The following is a 13,128-nucleotide window of genomic DNA, read 5'->3' on the forward strand; positions in this document are numbered from 1 at the left end:
TGAAAATGGGTTGTTCACGCAGTCGCTAAAAGTCAAGCACACACTACAAACAGAAAAACGTTAAAGGGATTAAAAACATATACAGGTTGGCCAGAGATGTTCGATAAAACATTTGTCTTCTCTACCAATCTGTCTCTTTCTCTTTCTCAACAGCACTCAGAGTCTGAGCGATGGAAGCCAAGCCTGCAGGGTCTGGTTAATGGACAGTAACCATTACTGTCAAGCAAACCATTACAATAAACAAAGTCCTCTCCCCAGTGGGGAGAAAGCAGGCATTTGGGAAGAGTGCAATGCTATTAACAGAACAGACTTTGATTTGTCCAAGTGAAAATCGGCCGATGAAAGAAACTGATCAAAAAAAACAAACAAACAAAAAAAAAAAAAAAACCCACAGTGCAGAATGCCAGGCTTCTGTCGGCTTGTTTACAGAAAGCAAAACTGAACAAATTAATTTCTTCCATTTCTCATGTTTCATTTATGTGTTTGGAGAATCAAGCCACTTTTCAGCTACACAGGGATTGTGGAGAGCTGTGCACACGTTCTGGGTAAAACAAGATCTATAGTACAATGCTCAGCCATGCATCCTGACCCCACTTCACTGTGAGAAGCGAATCCACATATAATGACACTGTGCTATATTTATATGCAAGGCTCAGAGATGAATGGAGCATCAGGCAAAAGAAACTTGAAATGTGCCAGATTGTTGTTTTTATAATTAATTGTATGCAAATGATGGTGACAGTATATTTTTCCTGTGCAGTGCTGGTCTTTAGCAGGTGTTGAATATGCAGTTTGTTCCAAATATAGATATATAGAGAGAGAATCAAAGAAATATATTGTGGTGTCGAATATCTTGTTATCATTTTGCTAATGATTTAAAGTGGCACTCCAGTGATTTAATATTATGCTTCCATAATGTTGGGGGACTCACAAGAGAGCGTTTAAAGAAGAATGGTCAAAATCGACGCAGCAGAGACTTTTAAGCTGTAGTATGGGTTCCAAAATTTCCAAAATACTACCCTTCCCATAATGCATCTGGATATTATCTTTTCAGTGCCCCTAAATGCTCACTTCTTTCAAACCCACACCTGTAGTTTGGAACACAGGGTTATAATTTTTTTTCAAACTTTGGGAAGCTCCTCTAGAGTCACACAAAACATTAAACAACTGATTTCACAGGCTGAGTGGTGCTCCTTATCACGAGTAAACTGAACCTCATATATAAAATCAATGGAGGCTGAAAGAAATGTGATTATGAAATATGATGATGCTCTGGATACTACTGCACAGATATTACAGATATTTCACATTTTCAGTCTCTCTATGGCACAATTTACTGCTACCTGTTATGTGGGGATAGAAATAGCTGTATACTGAATCACTTATAGTGATGCTACGAGGATGTTATTGTGTGTGCGCCAAGATTTTACAGTGTTAGTCATACAGCATGCTCGTCAGCATCAATGATCCCATATGCCAGGCGGTGATAAGGAACCTTATATTTAAACATGTAGACTGGATAAAAGCAGCACACATTATTCACCAGAATTCAGGCAACTGGAGTTTATTTGTCTATTTTTGATCACTGGTGACTAATAAGGCGAACTCGGTAAAACTGGTGAAAATGTACTGTTTCCCGGGTGCAAATGTCCAAGATTTGACAGAAAGGGTACCAACAATCCTTTCAAAGCACCCTAGATGATGGCCAGGTCCTTGTTTCTGGCCTCATTCCTGTTCATGTTTGCAGTGCTGGCTGTTTCAGCAGCCTCCTTAACCTGCATATGTGTCTGAGAACAGCAAAATACAATATTGACTATATTGATCATTTTAACCTATGTAGGGAATTGCAGACAACTATTGGCCATTGAATGCCTCCATCCAAACCCGCAGATCTCAAATACTTAAAACCACCATCCTATACTTAACCACACACACATTCCACTGTCTGACAATAACTGACGCACCAAGGAAGCTACTTTATCTGAGGTTAGTTTCACTCTGACGTGATTGCATGTAGCCCTCATATAAATTCATAACCAAGTGATATACCTGTAATTATCTTTAATATTCGATTAAAGAACCCAGGTGGTGCAAACTGTAGCCACCTCTGTAACCTAATCTCAACCTACTTAAACCTACTACTTTACTACTCACAGGTTATAAAGTGGTGTTTTTCACCATATGTCCCCAGACCAATAAGGGATTTACGGCCAACAGATGATAACGCTGTAAATTGGATATTCTTTTTTACTAGTGAAACATGGCTGGATGCATCTGGTGCATTTACTCTCTTGCTGAAGCTTCACCACCCATTTACAACTTTTTTCACACACCTAGTCAGGAAAGATGGAGTGGTGCTGTAGCTGTCATTTTCTCAAATTGCCTCATTTGTCGCCAAATTTCACTTGGTGACGTGCACAGCTTTGAATGCCTTGCCTTGATTATTGAAGGTGATGTGCCAGTTTTATCTATGACAGTGTACCAGTCCACGAAGTATAACTGCAAATTTCTGGATGAGCTTGCAGATCTATTATCAAAATTTTACTCTGATTACAATGAGGTCGTTATAAGTGGTGACTTTAATATTCATGTTGACAGGTCTGCTTCCATGAATAGAGCTCAGTTCAGAAACCTACTTTACTCATTTCATCTAATTCAACATGCCTCTGCTACTGCAACCACCTTCCAGATGAAATATTTTGCACTACTGCTCGCTCAATACTGGAAGTTTTCCTCAATTAAAAAACCCCTATTAAAAAAAAAGAACAATTTTGACCCTGCTATTTTAGGAACTATCGACCAATTTCAAACTTTACCATCCTTAGTAAAATAACTGCTAATAGCAGTCTGGTTTCTGGCAACATCACAGAAATGAAACAGCTCTCGTCAAGATTATTAATGACATTATAGGGATTGATGCAGAAAATCTGTCTGTGCTGGTTATGCTTGACCTGAGCTCAGCTTTCAATACCACTGGCCATTACATTTGGATTAAAAGGCCAGAGAGCTGGGTAAGCCTGTCTGATTAAGATTTTATCTTGAACACTGGACGTTGACAGCTTCTTGAGGTGATTTCAGCTCTAACAGGTTTGACATGCTGAGTCCCACAAGGATCCAATCTTGGACCTTTAGGGCTCTTTGTTAACGATCCGAAAATACATGGTCTAAAGCACGTCTATGTCACTTTTGCTATTTTAACAGCAGAAAACATGGTTGCTGTGCCAGGCGCATGGTTCAACAGGGTTGAACTTAGTCTCTTAATTATTCATGGGAGTCTTTTGGGTGCAACATGCAATAAACCAATCAGTGCCATCTCCCCTTCCTTTTGAAAGCCTGGTGCACTTGCACTTCGGCAGATTGCTATTATAATGGTGCAGTGTTTCACACAGAATTAGATTCTATTTGTGGCAAGTTGATTACATATTGTGACTGACCAATGAGTCCAGTCCTGGCACACGCACACAGCAGCTCTGTGTGCCCTGAGGGGAAAGGAAAGGCTGAGTGAATCAGTGAGGTGTGCACAGCTCGCTCAGTGAGGTTGTATGATCCCAGTGACCACAGGTAGCAGGTGGTAAGAATGACGCTTCTCTGCACGGTGTACACAGTGTTGTACAACACACAATATGTCGCAAAGAATGCTCCGACCTGCTGTGGGCCGTATTTTAATGTTCCACCTGACGTATCCAAGCATCTGAAGGCCATTTTCAGCACACTCTGCTCGTGAGTAACATGCACGTTGCGAGATCTCAGATTGGTTGAAGTGTATTTGCTATTTAAACAACGCGAGCTCTGGAAGGGAAAATGAAACCAGCAAAGACACTTGCTTTGCACCACTTTGCACCCGGTGTAAGATCGCGCCCCCTCCCCTTCAATTTATATGTGCTTTCACTAAGCTCTATCATCAACAAACACAGGATAAGCTATCACAGCTATGCAGATGATACTCAATTGTAGCTCTCACTGTCTCTCATTAACATTAACACCTTTCATTGTTGTTTTAAGGACATTCATCTCTGGATGTCACAAAACGTCCTACATCTGAACAGAGACAAGACAGAAGTCATAGTGTTTGGTGCAAGGGCACAGAGGCAGCAGGTCTGCAGCTACTTGGTCCTTTACCCATCACTGACCAAGTCAAAGACATCAGAGTTATAATAGATGCTGTCCTAAATTTTAATTCACACATCACCAAACTATCCTTCCATCATCTCAGAAATATATCACAAATCCACAGCTTCATCTTGCAGGCAGATTCATAAACTCTTGTCCATGCCTTTGTCACCAGAAGACTAGACCACCTTTCAGGTTTGACTGTCTCACTGCAATTCTGGCCACCAGTCATAGAACTGATTTTAAAATCTTGCTTCAAGCCTATGAACTACTAAATGGCCTGGGTCCTGAATATATATAGCAACCAGTAGATCCCTCAGGTCTCAGGACATTATTCCAAATCAACCTCCTCTTTTAAGAATAAACTGAAACCATATTTGTTTTTGTTTGGCTTTTAATTAGGTTGGTAACTTCAAAGGGCTGTTTGAGGGTTAAGACTTGGTTTCAAGGTTAAGATTAGAATAAGAAGCAAGGATTGTGATGTTCAATAGATAGTGATGCAGGGGATGGCGACGATTAAGTTTTTTTTTTTCAATGACCTATTTTCTACTATTTTTTTAATCTCTGTGGATCAGAAATAAAGTGAGTTCGAATGATTGGTTGAATAACTGACTGTGTGAAAAACTTAACGCTTGGTTATTTTTACCACTGTGTGCAGGACCAAAAAACACTGAGCAGCCTAAGGCGAAGACGACTGCTGGCATGTCAGAGGCAGCAGGAGAAGAACATTTCAACGACATACAATTCACTGTGTCACTAACACATGAAAACAGCCACAAAAAGAGGCAAAAATAACTCTAGTAGTTTGGGACACTGAGTCAGTGCTATGCTGTGGGTCTCTCTGCACTATAGTACTATACCAAAAAAAGAGTATAGATATTGAACATTTATTGTGTATTTCCTAAAATTTAATCCAAATTGCCACCACATGGATAGAAATGATTTTATGAAGAAAAAAAAGAAAACACTTTTCTGGCTCAATTCCTTAGATGCTGCAGTATCTAGTAAAGCTATTTAATATATACACCAGGAGGGATCTAATGTCATTGCCATTTCATCAGACATCTGCTCCAGCAGCCAGCAGTCCTTAACAGTTTGTGATAATGTCCGTGTAAATGTCAGCGGTGAAAGTGCACTAAAGCCAACTGAGGCCTGCAAGGAGCTACTCTCCATCATTATCCACTTATGGTGGTAACTCAACATACTGTGATTCGCACAGAGGAGCCAAAGATAAAAGAAGAAAATCTTAGTCCAGCAAACTGTGACAGCTGTTCTGGAAACTTAGTAGCTTAGCATGTGGGCATTAAAAGGCTGTCTAGCTTTGGCAGAACTGTTTGATCCAAAGCATCCTGTGCTACGAGTTTTTTTTTTTTTTCTTTAATGACTAAACAGATGGATTTACATCAAATTAGGAGCTGAAGAATATGTTTCCAGGGTTACAGAAAAAAAAAAAATTGTTGAAACTAAGAAAGGCCCCTTTTTTTTTTTTTTTTGCTTGGCTCATCCTCTGCAGGCTGTTAACCACAGCGCTTTGAAAAGATGAAACCATGACACAGACTTGTTCTCGCATCCTACACTTTAATCCTCCAGTGTGTGCACATGCATATTTTTTTGTGGAAACGCTTCATATTCACCCTTTTTTGCTCTCTCCAGTGGTTGCGGAGTTTGTCATCCAGCCGTCGGGCAGCAGAGGCCCACTGTGCTGCCAGCCTGCGTATGCGTCTCTTCATGAAGCTCAGTGATTCCTTCCCGGTGCCCACCTGCTCCAGCAGAGTCCCAATGTCAGACTGGAAAACAGCCTGGGTGACAGGAGCAATAAAAATCAACGGAAAGGATCATCAGTACAGAGAACTTCTGGTGTGGTCTTTGTGGTCCTCTGACCTTGAGCAGAGGTTCTGCACCAGAAACCGCCTGGTATTAAGATTTATAACTTGGCCTGCAGCAGAAGGGGTGGGATACTAAAAAAACCCTACAAAACAGACATTGTTAGGCTGTTTTGTACAAGTGGAGCTATTTTTATCGGAGGTGGTAGACTGTATAGAGCACAGAGCCTGTTATATCTTGTTATCTGCTGGTGCCCTGAGGCGAGGCCTCTCAGACAGGTTGCCTGTGGGATTCCTGGATCATCCTCATAAATAGTCTGTTCTTATTTCACATCTCCTCCTCTGCCCACTATAATCACTGCATCACAGTGCAATACCAGTATGCTGGCATTAATCAATGGAGTAACAGCATGGGGGGAGGACTTAAAAATATACAGAAGAGAAACTACAACAGTCAAACACAAACCGTCTGTCTCTCTCAAGCACACATCCACTATAAAAGAAACTGAAATTCTCTCAAAGGCAAAATCAATATGCAGAGCTGTGCTGTACTCTCACAATGCAGGTGAATTATTGCTCTGTAGAGCGACTCATGTATGGCACAGCAAAATGCAGAGTACCCAAGGGAAGCCTTGGGATTAGTCTCATTGAATACAGGCTGGCAATTAGAGCAGAAGGTAGAGCTGCAGACCGAAGTCACATCAGGACCTGTCATGCCTGCTGTACATTAATCTGGGGAGAAAAGGGAGGAGGGGACAGAGGCAAATGTGTTTTTGCTGAAAATAAAAATCAAATGATGCGGGAGCAAAAACACCAATGAAAAGTGGGAGTGACAGCTTGCACCAAGTGAGAGATAATGTACAGTAGGGTGTTCACATTCTTCCAGAAGCGACTAATCAACAAAAAGTGCCAGTGAATCCCATGTACTTAGAGAATCATTTCAAAACACTGTAGCATCAGTGTCAAGCTACTAAATCTTCAACATGAGTATCTCTAAAGCTTTTTATTTTGTCATTTCAAGAGTTGGAAATCTCAGTTGGCATTAGAAGAGTGCAGAATGCTGTGCGCCTCCTCAGTGGAGTCATCAGCTGGTTTGTTTCACCTGCCTGCAAAGATTTTAACTTAGAGAGTTTGATACTTTTCCCCCCAGATCTCCTCCTCACATTGAACAGGTCTGAAAAAAAAAAACAGTAAGAGTCTGTAGTGCAGGGACAAGAGTGTGTTTCCTTATTGGTTTCTCACCAGAGAAAAGTAGGAACTGTGTTTTTGGCTGCTTCCCAGGAATGTCTCTGCAGTAGAGGGACATTGTCTAACCTGTGCGCTGCTGTTGTGTTTTTTATTGAGCTAACTGTGTTGCTGTGGAATCAAATCGAATGATATGGAAATGGTGGAAATGTTGGGTTACCTGTCTCTTGGGCGGAGGCTTCAAAGTGGGTGTAGCAGTCTGGTTCCTCCAGGCCAGTGGGGGGCAGAACCACTCAACTTCGCTCAGGTAGATGAGGAAGGAGCAGTCGGAGCCGTCCACACCATAAAAGGCATAGCAAGGGTCTGAGGTCCAACGGGCGCGCATCCACTGAAAGGCAAAGACCCAAACTGTTGTCATCTGAGCATATTCTCAGGGTATGGTTTTAATCTTCATCTCTTATGTTATTTAATTTGACGAAATGTGATCATGTGGTGACACAGACGACCGTGCTGATGGTCCACCATCACTTTCACATTTTGAATTAATCTTCAGCTTAATGCCATTTCTACAAGTTCTCTGGTGGCCCCTTTAATGTGGCATGCAGGCTAGGAAAAATCTGGCCTTATTGATATTATATTGATAACACCTTATTTGGGAAAAGATGGCTTGAGGAACCCTGTTAACTGAGTTTCTTCACTGCTCCCCCCTCATGTGAACAGGAACATGTCAGCAAAAACAGCATAATGAGGTCGTCCAGCAGTGGAAGATCATGAAAATGTCACAGACAGGACAGACTAATTTTGTTTTAGAGGTTCAGATCAACTAAATTAGTTGCTTTTTTTTGCAGTTGCCTGGTAAGAGTGGCCTTCCAAGTAGTGGTAACAGACAGTATAATTAAATAGTGAAAACATCTGAGCTAGAGAAACAGCCGTCTTTATCTCCCAGGCCAGAGGGTCTTCTGTTATTCGCTGACAGAACTTAAATCATTTACTGTTATGCCTACCAGTGAAGCAGGTTGCCTGTACAGGCGACACAAAGTAGAACAGTCTCTAATTTGGACATGATACATGTATAGACTACATTAACATGGTGTGGGACAGACATCTATGATTATGATACTAAAAAATAAACAACTCTTGACCTTGCATATGCGTATTTTTCTATACATGTGCTATCTCTGTGCGGTGTTTCCCTTATATACATTCACCAAAATTACTGTCAATGCCTTAATGTCATGAAGTCATTATTACACAACTCTGCAGAGGGCTTTTAATTTAAAGATGGATAAAGTGGAGACACAAATCCCTTTGTAGTTTGGGTGAGTCGCCACATCGGTGGGTCTGTGGACTGTCAAAACATCCATAAAGTTTTTACCGGCCCTGTTGTGTCACTCTCTCTAATGGCCTTCTCTGTGCCTGTAATTCAGGGTGCACATGAGAGCGTGCAGTGTGTGTGTGTGCCAGGACCAGGTTGACTTCAGCAACTTGGGTTCTGGACTGCAGCGGACCAATGCTCCATCACAGTGAGGAAATAGAATATTTGCAGTTTGCATATTTTAAGACCTTGAAGATTATCTTAGATTAGACTCGAGCAGTTATCATATTGACATTTAAGGTGTATTGATTGATTCTCAACATCAACTCATGCAATGAGTAACATGCAAGAAAACATTCCACCTTACAGCTGCCAGTAGCTGCCGGTGGCCTTTGAGAGACACAGTGAGTGAAAGCATTTTTGCTACCTAACTATCATTAACTGGTAAAGGTGAGAAGGCAGCAAACAAAACATGCTTTCATTCATCAGTCTCCCTTCTGACGGTTTCTTTATTTGTGATGCATTTATTAATAAATTTATAAATAAAACACAACCTATTAAATTTGGACAGCTTGTGCTGCATCCACAATGCTGCTGGAAAACCAGAGCCTGCTTGTAGTGTTGTTCTCAACATGATGAAATAATTCAAAAAGTCAGTCTAACATTTAATCGTGTTGTCAGTTATAGTTGACTAATGTGTGTAAACTACATAACCTTCAAAGCCAGCCGCAACATAATTGGGTGTGTGCACGAATGCGCGTGTCAGGAACACTCCGGTACTTAAACAAATACCAGTACAGCTCACAGAAGACCCACCCGCGCTGATCCCGCCACTGCTGAAAAAACAATCCAGAGGGAGACACTGCTGTATACACACACACCCCACACACACCTCTCGGCTACAGCTATTGAATATTGAACAAAAGCTGCATAATTTTCATCATGAGCTTTCCTTGCATTTCTTCAAGCAATTAAAAGAAAGAAGTTCACTGAACAGTTGATGCAATTTTCTGCTGTTGCTACTGCGGCTATTTTGAGTTCATAATTCATACAATGTATCTGTGGGTATATATGTATAGTGGGTTTATAAAACCGTATTTTGTTTTATTCTTATTCTTTTCTACGTCCCGTTTTTCTTTGCTGTCACCCAATATAATTCTTACTCAGACAAAGCAGTTCTCCACAAGGAGCCTTTAAACATCCCTTTATCTTATTATATAAAATCATGTTGCACCAAGGTGAGTCCCCAACAGAGGACAAGGGGGTGTTTGCTCTGTCTGTGAAATGGTTTGGACTTAAGTGAGATATGAGGACTTACATCCATCTTGCTGGGACAGTCTGGATAACGGGGATCTTTAGGAATCTCACATTGTCCTAATGTTCCGTCCCTACCTGGAGAAAAGAAAAACGATGGGTATTTATCAAAGCTTTAACACACACACACACACATTTTGACAAAAGACCACACATATCAGACCCTGGCACGAATCAGCAAAAAAAACAGAGTCTTTTTTCCACAGTGTATAGACACACGAAAGTCACACACAAAGAGGAAGGTGAGAAAAACATGCTGGCAAGGTACATCCTGTACTGTATATCTACTGTGCTTTTACATCTTTGGTCAAGGAAAATAAAGTGTGCCATAAATACCGTTGACCTTCTTTCCATTATCTAGAAATTCTGTCGGTATATCAGATTTTATGTGAGGTTTAATTTAACGTAAAACCCAGCGACATAAAATTGATAGTTATAAATAGATAGAAGCATCACTCCCCATGCAGTGATGCCCCAAACTGGTCATAAGACTAACTGGTTAATATTGATCGATCTGGTCTTTACAGTGTTTGCCTTGGGCGTTAAGTGTTTGTCTCTGGCATTACAGGATATATCCTCCTACCTTTGGGATGGACAGAGATAAATTAGAGAGTAAGCCTGAGCTCTCTTGCTGAATGGGCAAGTCTCTGTTCCAACCCAAATGCTGGATTTACTATAGATAGATTGCATTAGTGTGATTCATAAAAATCATAATCCCCCCTCTCTCTCTCTCTCTCTCTCTCGTTTCTCATCTTTCCTGTATCTTTCTGCTGCTCGGCTGACTCTCTCTCTCTCTCTTTCTCCTTTCTTTTTTTCTCTGCCTCACCCCCTCTCTTTCCTCTCTCTTCATTTCTTCCCCTTGAAGCCCAGCGCTAGCAAGCCTAATTAAAGGAGTAGTTGCAGCTTCTCCACCAGCATCCTGCCATGCGTCGAAGAGCACAATCACAGACAAATAATTGCTATCCATTCTGTCTGATTAGCATGATAACAGCGGACCTCTCACGATGAAAAGGGCCTTTGTACCTGCTTCTGTCAAAACTTAGCCAGGTTCACAGCAGCCTCATTTAAATGATATCAGACATTATGACAACAGACAAATTATCTCAGAAATTTTAATGAGGGAGTGAGTTGAACTGCCTTCAGTCATAAAATGCAACGTAGTGGATACGGGGGTGTGGAATTGAATTGTAAATTAAATTGTGCTGTCCAGCTTCTATTCTGTGCCCAATAAAGAAATTGAGAGTGAAGGCTAATAAAGAAAGCTGACAGATGCGGATCTCATTAACTAGGCAGTAATTCATCATTGTGCTTTCAGCGTCCTGCAGTTGTGTGGTTATGACAAGGCAGCAACAATGGAGCACTGCGCTGTGGCGCACAAGAGCTCCTCCACCCTGACACACAACAGCGGCTTGCTATTTGGACACGTAATGCGCTGTGAATAATGTCTGTCATGTTCTATACGATCAACCAGCAAGAGCGTGTCACACACAAAAATTGTGCATTCAAGTGTTCTGGATCCAGGCGATCTGATGTGGGCAGAGTGGGAAAGTGTTTTCAGATTGGATGGATTTGAAATGGACAGAGGGGATTTATCTAAAGGGCTACAGATATATTTGGTATTCTCCAGGTGTGTGACTGTGCACTGAGCAGGCTGTGTGTGTGTGTGTGTGTGTGTGTGTGTGTGTGTGTGTGTGTGTGTGTGTGTGTGTGTGTGTGTGTGTGTGTGTGTGCGTGCGTGTGTGTGCTTGTACTTGCTACATAGTAAGGACCAAAAAAAGTATTTTACTAACAGAGTGAGGACATTTTGGGAAAGTGAGGACATTTTGACCGGTCCTCCCTTTTGGAGATACCTTCAAATCACATTTTGAGGGTTAAGACTTGGTTTTAGAGTTATGGTTAGAATTAGGGTTAAGGTTAGGGTCAGGGTTAGGGTTAGGGTTAGGCACTTAGTTGTCATGGTTAAGGTTAGGGTAAGGGGCTAGGGAATGCATTATGTCAATGAGTGTCCTCACAAATATAGAAGTACAAGTATGTGTGTGTGTGTGTGTGTGTGTGTGTGTGTGTGAGAGAGAGTGTGCATGCATATGCTTTAAAATCATACCTCTGTTATTGGCCATGCTGCGCTGCAGGATCTGCTCTACCCTCACTGCCATGTCAGACATGTTCTGGGCTATGGCCTGGATGCGCTCCATGAGCCCTATAGGCTGAATCCTGATCGTACACACACACACACACACACACACACACACACACACACACACACACACAAAGTGGAGGGCAAAATCTAAAAATAATCCAAAGACAACTATCTTGTTGTTGACCTGAATTCTCTATAAACTGCAATCAGGCGTCTTCAAAAGAAAGAGGACAGTATATTTCTTTTATGGCTTCCTTCCATGCAGCAGTACTTGTTGTTTTCCCACCCTTTGCAGTCAGTGTGGAGTAGTGGGAAAAAAAATGCTAATTGTCTACAACTTGAGGCGTGAAATCGAAAACGCTTTTAAACATTGACAGATAATTTATTTGTTCAGATAAAAAAGTGACTCAGCATATTAAAGCGCATCCTCGGGGGAAATAAAAACAGAAGTCAATTAGATTGTTGGCAAATGTGTTTCATTGCACTTGACCTCTGTGACCTGAAAGCTTTTGGCAAAACAATCAGGAACCAATATTTACAATGGAGAGGGAGATATGGAGGGATGAAACATGGAGAGGGTAAAAAGGGGAGGAGGAGGTTTGCAATATACATTATAGTGCAGGGTTACAGTTCCAAGAGATTTTGGAAATCTCTGCCATGTCAAAGAGAAACAGAGCAACAGCAAATTATCTGAACCTTTGTTCAGTCCAGGACCCCAGTCTTAGTAAAAGTTTTATTTCACTCTAGAGCTTTATGTTTATAAAAACATTTTCCAAGACCTGCTACTGCGCAGTCTTACCAGAAACAAGCTCATGACACATTAACTGCTCTACAAGGTGCAAACACCAAAGCAGAAAAGATATCTTTCCAAATTTGATCTCTATGGGTAAAAATAAACCTTCAAAGGAAAGAGGGCAAATGCATTTGCTGCAGCACCTTAGGAATGCACCACAACTGCCTCCATTAATGGTTCATGGATTTATACAATCAATTATAAATATTTTTGAGAGGAAAAAAAGTCAATGACAACTGGTATCCCAAAGAAAAAAGCCTGTTTAAAAGTCAGGTTGACTTGAATTGTCAGATATCTACTGTGTGTGCAGTGTGTGTCTAGTAGTGTCACAAATACTGTAGGGCTGCAACTAGTCATGATTTTAATTACTGATTAATCTACAAATGTTTTTCTCAAGTCTTTGATTAATTTTTTTGGTCTATGAAATGTCAGCAAATCGTGAAAAATGCCA

General features: G+C 41.1%; 1 protein-coding gene across 1 annotated transcript in view; it reads right to left on the minus strand.

The window, feature by feature from the left end:
* LOC139618289 (alpha-1,6-mannosylglycoprotein 6-beta-N-acetylglucosaminyltransferase B-like) overlaps positions 1-13,128 on the minus strand; it is a 58,656-nt gene that overhangs the window by 29,977 nt on the left and 15,551 nt on the right. The window contains exons 4-7 of the mRNA XM_071474111.1: positions 11,849-11,958; positions 9,752-9,825; positions 7,339-7,506; positions 5,745-5,909 (exon numbers count right to left, since the gene is read on the minus strand). Of these exons, the coding sequence (XP_071330212.1) occupies positions 5,745-5,909; positions 7,339-7,506; positions 9,752-9,825; positions 11,849-11,958 (517 nt within the window). The remainder of the gene's footprint in view (positions 1-5,744; positions 5,910-7,338; positions 7,507-9,751; positions 9,826-11,848; positions 11,959-13,128) is intronic.

This window comes from Trachinotus anak, unplaced genomic scaffold, assembly GCF_046630095.1.
Source record: "Trachinotus anak isolate AG129_WGS33_773 ecotype Australia unplaced genomic scaffold, CSIRO_AGI_Tana_v1 ptg000003l, whole genome shotgun sequence".
NCBI lineage: Eukaryota > Metazoa > Chordata > Actinopteri > Carangiformes > Carangidae > Trachinotus > Trachinotus anak.